The 12763-nt window shown below is 35.7% G+C and overlaps 1 protein-coding gene across 1 annotated transcript; it reads right to left on the bottom strand.

The window, feature by feature from the left end:
• Positions 1-997: 997 nt before the first annotated feature.
• TAP46 (2A phosphatase associated protein of 46 kD) lies at positions 998-5683 on the bottom strand. Its single transcript, XM_020378867.3, has 9 exons — positions 5466-5683; positions 5265-5387; positions 3878-3964; positions 3641-3745; positions 3386-3547; positions 2637-2672; positions 2484-2555; positions 1833-2113; positions 998-1532 (listed from the first exon to the last, which is right to left on the bottom strand). The coding sequence occupies exons 1-9, from the start codon at positions 5544-5546 to the stop codon at positions 1280-1282; spliced, it is 1200 nt and encodes a 399-aa protein (XP_020234456.1). The 5' UTR covers positions 5547-5683; the 3' UTR covers positions 998-1279.
• Positions 5684-12763: the final 7080 nt, after the last annotated feature.

The raw sequence follows: 12763 nt of genomic DNA on the forward strand, positions 1-12763 counted from the left end.
AATTTAATTTAAAGTTATTGAGCAGTGTAACACTTAGTAAAAATTACACCAGTGTCATTTGAACCCCCCTCTATATATATATATATTAACCATTCCTTAATTAAAAATATAATTTTATAATTTTTCTTTTATCTTATGTTACATACAAAAATAATTTATTAAAAATATTAAATTTCAATATAAGATTAAAGCAATTTAAACACAGGAATTTTTAATTTTTAACCTAATATACCCAAATCTAAACTTATTTTATATAAGTTATTATTAAAATAAACTTTTTTATAATCCAAACACAAATGCCTATCAGTCACTGGCAATATTCAGTGGTCTGGGAAGGAGCTGAAATTCCATTTCCAAACGTTTTATATTACTAACAATAATTAACTAAGTAAATAGATATATGTAAACTTACTGTAAAATGAAAACGTTTTACAGATACTAATGAATTGATTAGTATAACAAAAAATGTTGAAAAAACATTTCGGTTTCAAAATGAAATTGTCTCTAACTGTCCTGTCAACTCAAATACATAATAGTTGAACACAAATATTATGTGCACGCCAGCGCTTTATTCAATGATTAAGCTGAGAACAATTAAAGCAAAAACGTGAAAGTACAATTATTCTATTAACAGCAGATGAACATATAGTTACACGCACGTAGTTCCTGTACACATGTATGGCGTGCTAGGTTACAACTTACAAGTTGGTGATCTGAAATTTTACGTTCCCTTTAAAGTTAGCAAATAGAACTTCTGCATTTTTCAGTAGGTTGATGTGGTTTATCTCATCTTTAGTGTTTCCAAACACACGTTAAGGACAAATTTGGAAGACGATATTCTAAAAGGAAACATTTGCGGTGTAACTAAACTGTATAATCAAGATTTTACTGAAGCCTTTCTAAAAGAATCAACGTAATCATTTTCTCAAAATTATTCAAAACCGAACATGACTTTCTAGAAACTTTTGTATAATGCAAAATTTAATCAGTAATCCAATAAGACAAATCTCATGCTTCGTTATTTTTGGTGCAAATTGTAAAGCAAGCTCTAATCCCACAAGTATCCGTAGGAAAGAGCATGCAAAACATAATAAAAGGGGCAAGGTGGGGTAGAACCCTACTTGCACTCCAAGAATATACACATGTAATCAAATGGAAATCCTGGTATACATATCTTAACACAATCTAACTACGAGTATACGAACTACAAATTACGGGATTTTGTTAAAAATCAGATTTATCCCGAACCCATTAGTCTCAAGCCAGGGAAGAACTCACCTTACCCACAAGGGGTAAGTTTCTTATTTCCTGCACCTCGTGGATTGTCATCCTTCCAGTCATCAAAAGCCCTTGCTTTCTCCTGTGCAGCATCATCATCTTCATCGTCATCATCGTCTTCTCCTGGCTTTGACTTCCTATCCTTGTACCAAGATGAATTGGCTTCTTCCATGAGTCTGACATTTCTCTCTTGCCATTTATTCATTATTTCCATTTCTTTTAGCCCAGCTTCCTCAATGCTCATAGTTGGCAACCTTTCATAAAATATTCATATTAGCATCTCAAAAAATGTAACCAGAGTGCAAGTAAAGTCCATTCTTATCCTAAACCATGTTCCCAAAAAAATATGCAAAACTCTACCCAATCACTTCTCTCAATAATAGGCAACAAATGGAGTCCTAAGCAATACAACACTGGAAAGTAAAAATTACAAGGAAATAAAAATTTATTATCTCTTTTTGGCCACATCGTCAGTCTGAAACACTCATTTTTCCCTTTTTCTTGCATTAGCCAGGTTGTGTGTGCATCTTATTGATAAAGGGAATAATGTGTACCTATGACTAGGTTGGAAGACCTGAGCTGCCATTCGTTCTCTCTCTGTTGTTATGCTTCCATTCACAAGGCTGGCTGGTCCAAATATTAGTGGTTGGTGTTTATGCTCATGTGCTTGTGAAGCCTTTGCTCTTCCTTCTAGAACATCTTGAGCAAAAGTGGCACACGTGATTGGTGGTGATGGCTTAGTGTACTGTGCACGAAGTGCTGCATCACGATGCCAAGTTTCTGCTTTCTTGGCACGTTCATCAAGAACATCTCTAGAGAACTCCTTATCTCCATCCTAAAACACGGCAAAATACAAGAATAAATAAAACCAAATCTAAGTCAACAAAATGTACTATTTCCCGTTCCTATTTAAAACAGAAGTACAAAACCTGTCTAATACGTTCAAGTATATATGCGATATTTGGCCTTAGATTCTAGAATTAGCTTTTTGAAACATGCTACAATGTCTTAACAAAACTAGCTAAGTATCAAATTCTGGTACTTTATATACGTTCTTCAAGTTTTAATTTTTAACACAATAGCATTCCTTACAGTAATAGACTTCTAGCGTAATAACATCAATGTAAAATAGTAGCAACAGAACCAAGGATGACAAGGTACAACAGTGCTTCATGAAGTATTTTAAACACCAAGCATTTTACTACCTTGGATTGTCTATCCTTTACAGCAGACAGCATCTCCTCCTCTTTCTTTAACATTTCCAGCAGATCTAATGCCTGAATATAACACAAGATGCACATCAGAACAATGAAAATAGAATTTTGAAACATGAAAATGTTACATGAGCACAAACCAACCTTACAGATTGCCAAAGATATGGTAGTGCTCCAAGCCTGAAAAAAGATGAAATAAAATAAATGTGCAGTACAATGAGTAGATATAGTTCATGCTTCACAGCAACCACAATTATGCAATCACTCGCACAAAAATTCTTTCAGGCCTTCAAAACAGCCAAAATCCTTTTCATAAATCATAAGTCAGTCAGACAACATATAATGATTATAATCTGATAGAGCCCAACTCATAGATCAGCAAATTTAGTTCAAGATTATGTTATTTGAATTCTTATATCATATTCATAGCTTATCTTTAGCTTTTATATTTGTTATTCTGTTTTTTGCCTTTCTCATATGATTGAGGGAGATGATAATAAATATAGAGTAATTTGTGAGGGAGAAGCACCATTGGAGAATTTATCTTGAATTGTATTTCAGAGCTTTTGATCTTGGAGAGGGGGGCAGTAGTTAAATCAGGAAATCTTTTTTTTTTATTTATTTAAAACAATACCCATCCATTCCTGGGTACTCATCTTAAGACCACTATAGGTCCCACAAAAAAATTTTAAGAGCATATTCTAATTTTCCAAATATATCATCCACTGTGTACTAATTAATGATGTTTACAGCAGAAGTAGAGCTGAATTTAAGCCTGTCTAATGGAAGGCAAATGAATCATGTAAAAAAGATTTTTCAATGATACAGGCATATAGCATAAGCTAACAAAATATTAACAACATCACACTAAAAAAAGCAGATCACACACAAACCTCTCTTTCTTCTTCCCCATCATCATCCAATACTTCTTCCTCTCCTGCCTCAACAGGGGTGGACAGGGCAGCAGCTTTAGTAGAACGCCCACGCCGCTCCTTTCGCTCCTTTATTTCCAACAACTTTGATTCTGCAGCTCTCTGACGTTTGAACCTAGCAATCTGCACAACATGACACAGACTTATAGTGCCTGAATTCTATACAAAATCATGTTATATGTAATTTTTTTTTAAAATGTAGAAAGAAAAAAACACCTTCCTGGCCCTCTGATCAGCAACAGATTGTGGTGCCCCTTCAGTGTAAGATTCTAACTCCTCTTTTGGGACCAGCTCCATTGCTTCACAAAATGAGATAAATTCCTACAGAAAGGCTTTCTTTAGTAAACTTCAATGAAAATGAATATTACAGAACCTTAATAAGGAATTGTGCATCCAATGTTGAATTGGCTGTTGGTAGAGGAAGGAGGATCATTTTAATTGATCAGTTCTCACCTTTAGTTTTGCCTGGGATGCCTTTAGAATCGGTATCCTGTCATCCTGTGCTATTTTTTCAGTCAACTCAGCAAGATAAAATGGCACCTGAGGAAATTATCATGTGAAGTAAATAAAATAGTAAAAAGTTGTCAATATTAATTCTTCAGTTGCTTTAACAATCAGTAAAAGTTAAATGTTAAAACAGATGAAACAAATATCCATGGGTGGTGCACGCGTCTAGCCTTAACACATTTATACACACTTATATTCAGTTCAAATAATTTTGGGGAGAAATGCAAGTTGATAATGGGATTCCTTCCTAAATACTAATTTGCCAGTACAAATTTTTGCACGTTCCTTTTTATACAAAGCTCAGTGGGAAACAGCATAAACAATCATTCCCATGATGAAACTTATTCTATTAAAAAATTCACCCAAAATCTTTCAAGAAGCCGAATACCAGCTGAACATGGCAAGTTAGTGCTTTTGCAAAATAACATATTTTCTCTCAACGGCAGCTCAAAAAGAACAATTCTATTCTCTCAGGGAGTAAATAGTACGCTGAATTACTAAACTGACACATAACACCCTGCATGTCCCATCTTTAAAAGTAGAATGCAATCCAAACCATTCAAACAAGAAAGTAAATAAAGCTACAACAAGATTCTCATTTCTAGGCATCATATTAAGTTCCTTTCTCAACCTTTAAATATGTAGAGGCCCAAGAAAAGTTAGTTTCAACTTTCAACTACAGTATTGAAAGAATCTTCGCTAATCACTTTCCTCCAGTTTGGATTTGTTGATAACAGATTCTCAGCATGAACCAGTTGTGGTTAAACACATAAATATCTTTTATCTTGTGCTTGGATCAGTAGAGTAGGACAGTTCACAATGGAATTGGGTGGGAATGGATAGTACTCTCTTGTTTCCCCTTTGTTTTGGATGTTGAAAATTGATAGTTTCTAATGGAGTGGTTACAGTTTTTAAAATGCCAAGGTAAGCTAGTCCTCATACAGAAAGATAGGGGCAAACCAAAAACTATAGCCGTTTATTATATTATGTTATGAGAAATCATTAAATAATAAGCTCAGTGATTAATCTAACAGCACATTTCTGCCTCACACAACACGTTTTGATGTGGTTTATCACTCTCCAAGTACATAAAAATTTCTCTGATTCTAAGAATTTGAAAAACTGAATATGCTTGCTGAACCGCTAAGAATTAAAAACAACACCAAACCACTGCATCCTGCTTAACTCTTCCAAACACGACCTAAATAGGTTCATGCCGCTATTCATAACGTATAAAATAATCGCGGAAATTAAAAGCTAAAAGAACTAAACCTAAACAAGCATACGAAAGAAGAATAGTAATGAGAAGGTTAAGAAGAGAAGAAGAACGAACCAGAATATACTTGAGATTGGTGGTGCCGATATCTTCTTTGGTCTCGTTGAGAGAGAACAAACCTAGATTATTTACCATGTCCTCGCACCTACGCAGGGCTTCGCAACCCTTTTTCACGACCTCCTGAAGCCGAGAAACAACGCGTGTCCAGTGAAAAACCCTAGACAGAAAGTAGAACAGAAAGAGAAGGAAGAGGCGAACCTGGTCGGCGCCGGAGTCGGTGGCCGCGGCGTGGATCTTGCGGGCTTGCTCAAACAGCGCCGGTAACGGTAAGTCCTCCATTCTGCGGCGGAATTTCGATTCCCTCCGATTGTTTATGGAGAAAAAGGGATGAAAAAATCGAGAGAGATCGAGAACGAGAAAGAAACGAAGAAGGGCAATCTCAATTCGGTGTGGAAGGGTGCACGCTACATACACATGCGTCCTCCACTCACACCTTGCCAAAACAAAATTACTTCTTGTAATATTTTTTCCTTTATATTCTTTTAGTTGTGTATAATAAATAATAAATTTATTGTATTTTATAAAAATTTATTTGAAATGAAATACTTCTGTGAGTAAATAGGAGAAGATTGGTGTAGCATGCACATAATTTTAAATTTAAACTCTGATATCATTAATGTAATTTGATAGATAAAAAAAGATATTTAAAATTATAAATTATAAATATATGTAATTAGTTATTAAAAATGTAATTAATTAATAGTGTAAAGCACAATATATAGTCATTAAACTTTAAAATACAATATAAAAATTATCATATTTAGTTTTAATTAATTATTTGATACGTTAATAAGATATAATTACTTTTTTATTGTCGGTTCAATACATTTTTATCATAATAAAATTTAAGAAACAATTTTATAAATACATTAAATGAATAACTATGATGTAACCATCAAGTAATGTAAAAATAGTTGTTTATTAGTATTTTCTTTAGTGATAAGAATAAATTTAGTCTTAAATAAGAATCTATAATTAATCCTCTTTAAAGTCCGAGATTTTATAAAAAGATTAAGTTTAGACTTTTAAAAAAGTCTATTTATATTTTAAAAAAAAAGTTAAACTTAGATTTATAGAAAATTTTATTAAATTTGATAAGTCAACCTATTAAAAATATAAATAAATTTATAAAATAAAGATATATTATTAATATTTAAAATATTTTTATATAATTATGTTTTTTGTAACGACCCGTCATGGTCGTCTCACTTCACAGCACAACACTAACTGTACATGATAATATATATCGAAGATAGTAATATAATATATGTAACATCATCTCCATAATATATATATATATATATATATATATATATATATATATATATATATATATATATATATATATAACTATGTTGCTTGTCTAGCAACTATCTACAAGTAACTACACAAAATGTCTACCCACAATCGGGAGACTACAAAATTAACATCCAACTCCGAGCATCATCAGCTACTCTATTGCAACTCTCTAGTCTATCATCGCTCTACTCTCATACATAGTATGATCATAGTAATCCAAACCACATGGAAACATGCAAGGGTAAGCTAGTGAAAAGAATCAACATATATTTAAATAAGCAACTTTCAACATAACAGCATTATCATCAATCCCAACAAGGTCAACATACAACACATGGCATCACAAAACTCAATCACATCTTTGCAACACAACAACATATTTACAACTCAACCAACACAAGATCAATACATCTACAACTTATGCGTCGTCACACATTTCAACTCGGAGATCTCCTACAACATGGGTGAGCAGTCTAAGTGACTAGGTCTTACTGAACCGACAACACAGAAACTTTTTGGGCTTGCTAGGTAAACAGCAAATTTGGATATCAATCCACAACACGATAACAGTTTCTCAGACTTTGTCACTTAAACAAGGAAGTATAGTACTCTGTCAGGATAGAACAGCTGGGTTTAGGCCTACCATAGCATTAGCTAGCTCAACTAAGCCACCTATGGGATTAGCCTACCGACTATCCTCCAAATACTACAACCCTCCAATACTTGGTTAAGAACTAAGTTCCCGATTTCGTACTTTACTCAAATTGGTCGCTTGTAATCGGTATAGCTCGACCTGGCCCTATACTGTGGTCGCTTCATACACGTGTGTCTCGACCTTGCCCACACACGGGATCAACTAAGTCTTAGAGGAGAACAACACAACGTTCACTCCAAGAGACAACTTCCCAGTGAGAGTTTTTCAACAAATTGGGCTCTTAGAGCACCACAACTATCTCCATCCACACAATGGGATGAGCAACTTCAAAACATCTCCTCTAGTCCTAGTGATCAACATCTCATCATCACAGCTCAATCAACTTACAACTTAAACAACGTGGTTGTTGAGTGTCTTTTATGCATGATTTGCACTCAACTTTTGGTACTCTTTTTGGTAATTGTAGATATTAGATATGTTATTTTACCCCCCTTTATTTAAAGAATCAAGTTATACTAAAAGAGTAGAGGAGTAGTAGCAAAATCTTAAGGAATTTCCTCATTTTTTGCAGGTTTTTTAGGAAGGCAGAGATCCATAGCCATAGCTGTGGATCTGGAGCTCGAGTTGTGGAAATCTGGGGAGAAATTGTGAAAGTCAGAAACTTGCAGCTATAGCTGTGGTTCTGCAGCTATAATTGTGGAAATCTGGAATGCTCATTTTTTGTTCCAGAGACTTGAAGCTATAGCTGTGGATCTGGAGCTCGAGCTGTGGAAATCTGAAATACAATTTGAAGCTCCAGAGAGTTGAAGCTAAAGCTGTGAACTCAAAGCTAAAGCCATGGAGTACCCAGGACCCAGCAAAAACTCCAGAGATCCACAGCCATAATTGTGGCTTCACAGTTGCAGCGCTGGAGGTTCCTTAAGCTTGAAGGAGTTGTCACAGCTATAGTTGTGGAACCACAGTTATGGCTTTGGAGGTTTCTTCACCCTGAAGGACTCTCCACAGCTATAGCCGTGGATCTACAGCTGCAGCCGTGGGAGTAAAAATCACTCTTTGCCCCTATTTTAAAGCTCATATAAAAGGGCAAAAATCTGAAGAAAGGGGGCATAACGAACAGAGGAGAAAGAACAGAGTAAGGAGGACTTGAAGAGAGAACCAGAGGAGGAACTACTACTTGGGAAGCTGGGTCATTTGGGAACGAAGCCCAACCCCTTGTTTTCATCTCCAACTTTGTAATCTCTTCTTTTACTTCTTAGATCTTGTAATGGCCATGTGTGGCTAAACTTATTAAGGATTGGTTGGATGTAACTACTAACTCCTCTTCTTCTTAAATATATGCATTTTGATCTCATTATTTGTGCATTGATTCTTCTCTTAATGCTTATATCGACTTGATCACCCGTTGTATGAATATTTGGTTTTTGAATCCAGTTGGAAAACGTTTTTGAAAACTCGAAACAGAATCTTGCACCTAATCATTTCTTGTTCTAGGAATAGACTTGATTTGGTTAGTCACATTGTTCAAGTCATTGGTCTTAATGCAAAATGTTAAACTCAAAACATAGAGGAATCATGTTTTGAGCTTAATGACTTTAGGATTCAACATTGAGGAATCTTGTTGGATTATTTAATGAACGTGGAAATAATGGAATTAGAATCACATGTATTTTAAGAAGATCTATGAGTTAGCAAGTGCTTCTGAACCAATCCTTGTTTCTTAACTATTGTCTTTACTACTTTTAGTTTATTGTGTGATTCTACCCTATCTTCACTCAGTTGCAATCATAACATCATTCTCATTTAAGTCATTAGAGCAAGAATTACTAAACACTCAAATCCCTGAGGACGATATTTGAATACTACTTCGAAACTTGGTTCACTTGCCAAGTGGTGTGTTTGCGAAAAACCTCATCAAGTTTCTGGCGCCGTTACCGAGGACCTGGTGCTATTTAGTAATTCTTAGTCTTGTGATTTTGTAATTTTGTAAATTATTTTGTGAATACTTATAATATATAGAGATATTTGTCTTGTTGTGTTTTGTGGACTCACCTTCCTATGCAGACTTCTTAAATTTGTATGTGAGGGAAAACTCCAGCCGAAGAATTGCATTTTGATCCTTAAATTGAAAGAACGGTAAGGAGAAATAATAGTAGGACAAGAAGGCGTAAATAGTTAGAGAGACTTAAAAAAAAAACAACAAGATCTTCCAAGTTCTTCTACTTCATCAAATCAACCACACCTTGAAACAGAAATGGCCGAAGAAGGTACAAGCACTCATAATGGTGGACATGGACCAGCCAGGCCTCCTAGAAGGACCCTAGGTGATTATGCACAACAACATGGTCCTAGGCATTTCTCTAGCATTGCAGCTCCAAATACTTCTAGAGCCATGGAGATGAAGCCTGGCTTCCTTACTTTGGTTAGCTCACAACAATTTGCTGGCCTTGATCATGAGGACCCATACTCACACCTTTCAAATTTCTGAGTTATGTGGAACAATGGGAATACCTGAAGGTGATGAGGAAGCTGTATATTTGAGGTTGTTTCCATTTTCTCTAACAGGAAAAGCTAAAGTATGGTTACAATCTCACCCAAATCAAAGTTCGACAAGCTGGGGTGACGTGGAAAACAAGTTTGTGAATAGATTCTATCCTTCATCCAAGTATATTAAGGCCAAGTCAGAAATTACTACTTTCAGACAAGGTGTAGATGAACCATTTTGTGAAGCCTGAGAAAGATTTAATTCATTGCTCAGAAAATGTCCTAACCATGGGTTTGAAGATATAGCTCAACTGAATTTCTTTGTTAATGGAATCAAGCCTGAGGTGAAAATGTTATTAGATGCAGCAGCTGGTGGCACCATGATGACTGTGAGCCAAGAAGAAGCTACTCAAATTATAGAATCTTTGGCATCTTCTGATCACCAAGCAAAGCATGGGAGACATCAATCTCATAAAAGAGGAGTTCTTGATCTCAGTACTAATGATGCAATCCTTGCTCAGAACAAGCTGCTATCTCAACAAATTGAAGCACTGACTAAGCAGATGGCCAAAATACCACAACAGCTTCATGCCATTGCTTCCTCCCCAGCTCAATCAAATTCTTATTTAAAGTGTGATTTTTGTGGGGGAGATCATCCCAATGGTCATTGTTCTGAAACTTCAAATGAAGAAGAGGTCAACTATGTGGGTAACCAACCGGAAGGAGGTAATTTTAATTCCCATAATTATAATACTAATAATTATATGCAGGGGAATCAAGGTTGGAGAAACAATAACAACAAGGGATATGGATGGAGGAATGAAGTTGGGCCATCCAATAGGCCCCCACAACAACAACAACAACAGCAACATCAGTTTGCTTATCCTTCTATGCATGAAAGAACCAGCAAATTGGAGGATACTCTGAACCAGTTGATGCAGGTATCTATGAACAACCAGAAAAACACTGAAGCATCCATCAAGAATTTGGAGGTGCAGGTGGGTCAGCTAGCTAAACAATTAGCTGACATGTCTAAAGGCCCATTTTTAGCCAACACCAAGACCAACCCCAAGGAGTATTGCCAAGCCATAACAACAAGAAGTGGGAAGGTAGTTGGTAGTGATATTGGGGTGAGTGGTGACCATGAGGGTGTTGATAATAAGGAAGAAAATAGTAAACTAAAGGCAGTTGAGGAGGAGATTGAGAAGAATGAGGGAGAAAGCAATAAAAATGAGGGTGTAGATAGTGAGAAAATAAAAGAGAAGAATGGATTAAAGAAGGAGAAAAATAAAAAGAAGGGCAAGGAAGTCATTTCCACTGTTCCTATTAAAGACTTACCTTACCCTCATGCCCCATCTAAGAAAGAGAAGGAAAGACAATTTGCAAGGTTTCTGGACATCATTAAGAAACTTCAGATAAATATTCCCTTCACTGAAGCCATGGAACAAATGCCCACTTATGCTCGGTTCATGAAGGAATTATTAACTAAGAAGAGAAGAATTCTTGAAGAAGAGACTGTGGAGCTTGAGGCAGGATGCAATGCTATTATTATACAGAAGTCTCTACCTCAGAAGTCCAGAGATCCAGGCAGTTTCACTCTCCCTGTATCAATTGGTAATCTATCAGTGGGTAAGGCACTTTTAGACCTTGGAGCCAATATTAACTTGATGCCTTTATCCATGCTGAAGAAGATAGGAGAAGTGGAAGTGAGACCTACAAGAATGACCTTGCAGTTGGCAAACAGATCCATCAAGATTCCACATGGCATAGTGGAAGATATGATAGTGAAGGTTGATAAGTTCATGTTTCCAGTTGATTTCGTAGTCATGGACATGGAAGAGGATATAGAAGTTCCTTTGATATTGGGCAGACCCTTTATGAAGACAGCTCGAGTTATCATTGACATGGATGAAGGAAAGCTGAAGTTAGGGTTCAAGATGAGGAAGTGAGTTTCAATGTATTTGAAACAACGAAGTTTCCAAAAGGCAACAAAGATTGCTTTAGAATTGATGTATTAGATGATGCGTACTTGGAAACTCAAAATGATTTCAAGAGCTCATCGCCACTAGAGAAGGCTTTGCCTATCTCTAACGAAGAATTGGAAAATGTCATTGGTAAAGCTTGTCATCTGCCAGTGGGATTGGAACATAAAGCATTTTGGGCTTTAAAGGCCTTAAATTATGATTTGAAGGCAGCAGGGGAGAAAAGAAAGCTTCAATTGCATGAATGGGAAGAAAGGAGATTGAAAGCTTATGATTCCTCTAAGTCTTACAAGCACAAAGCCAAGATATACCATGACAAGAAGATTCTGAACAGGAACTTCCAACCTGGCCAGCAAGTATTAATGTTCAATTCCAGGTTGAAGCTTTTCCCTAGGAAGCTCAAATCCAAGTGGTCAGGTCCTTTTTCAATTAAATCTGTCAGATCCTATGGAGCCATTGAACTTGAAGACCTTGCTTCTGGAAGGACTTGGTTGGTTAATGGTCAGAGGCTCAAGCATTATTTGGGTGGTGAAGTTGAGAGATTCACTGCCAGCACACATTTGAAGGAGCCATGATCAAACAGGGACTGTCAAGCTGAAGACATTAAATTAGCATGTTCTTGTTTTAATTTTTGTTTTAGATTCTAAGTTTTAGTTTGAATAGTGAGTAGTTAAGAGTTTTTGTGCATAGGGTTGTTTGATTTCAAAATGAATGTGCTTGATGATTGGCATTTTTGGAGTGTGTTAACATTGCTGATCTTGTTGAAGTTCTGTTTGTGTTTTGTGTCTTAGTATTAGAGAATATAATCTTGTTTAAGTTTATAGTTGGTTGCAGTATTTTGAGTTTCGTGTTGTGATTGTTCATTTTGCACTGTATTGAGCTTTATGATAGTGATGCTTAGTATACAATAGCATATGTTGGTGATGTGTTTTGGTGACATGGAATGAAGTATATTTGTTCAAAAACATATCTACATTCATAATTTTTGTTGTTTGAAGGTTATAATTTTTTTTGTTGTAAGGTCACAGGGTATGAAATGCTACTTTGATAACTGGGCAATTTTGAGAGTTGAGAGGTAA

This window comes from Cajanus cajan, chromosome 6, assembly GCF_000230855.2.
Source record: "Cajanus cajan strain Asha chromosome 6, NIPB_CcT2T_4, whole genome shotgun sequence".
In the NCBI taxonomy this organism is placed as follows: domain Eukaryota; kingdom Viridiplantae; phylum Streptophyta; class Magnoliopsida; order Fabales; family Fabaceae; genus Cajanus; species Cajanus cajan.

Bases quoted from the DNA above. Each gene is read 5' to 3' on its own strand.
- TAP46 (XM_020378867.3), bottom strand. From the start codon at position 5,546: ATGGAGGACTTACCGTTACCGGCGCTGTTTGAGCAAGCCCGCAAGATC. The intron at 5,388-5,465 runs GTTCGCCTCTTC...TCTCGGCTTCAG, and splicing joins CCGACTCCGGCGCCGACCAG to GAGGTCGTGAAAAAGGGTTG. The intron at 3,548-3,640 runs GTGTTTTTTTCT...CATGTTGTGCAG, and splicing joins CTGATCAGAGGGCCAGGAAG to ATTGCTAGGTTCAAACGTCA.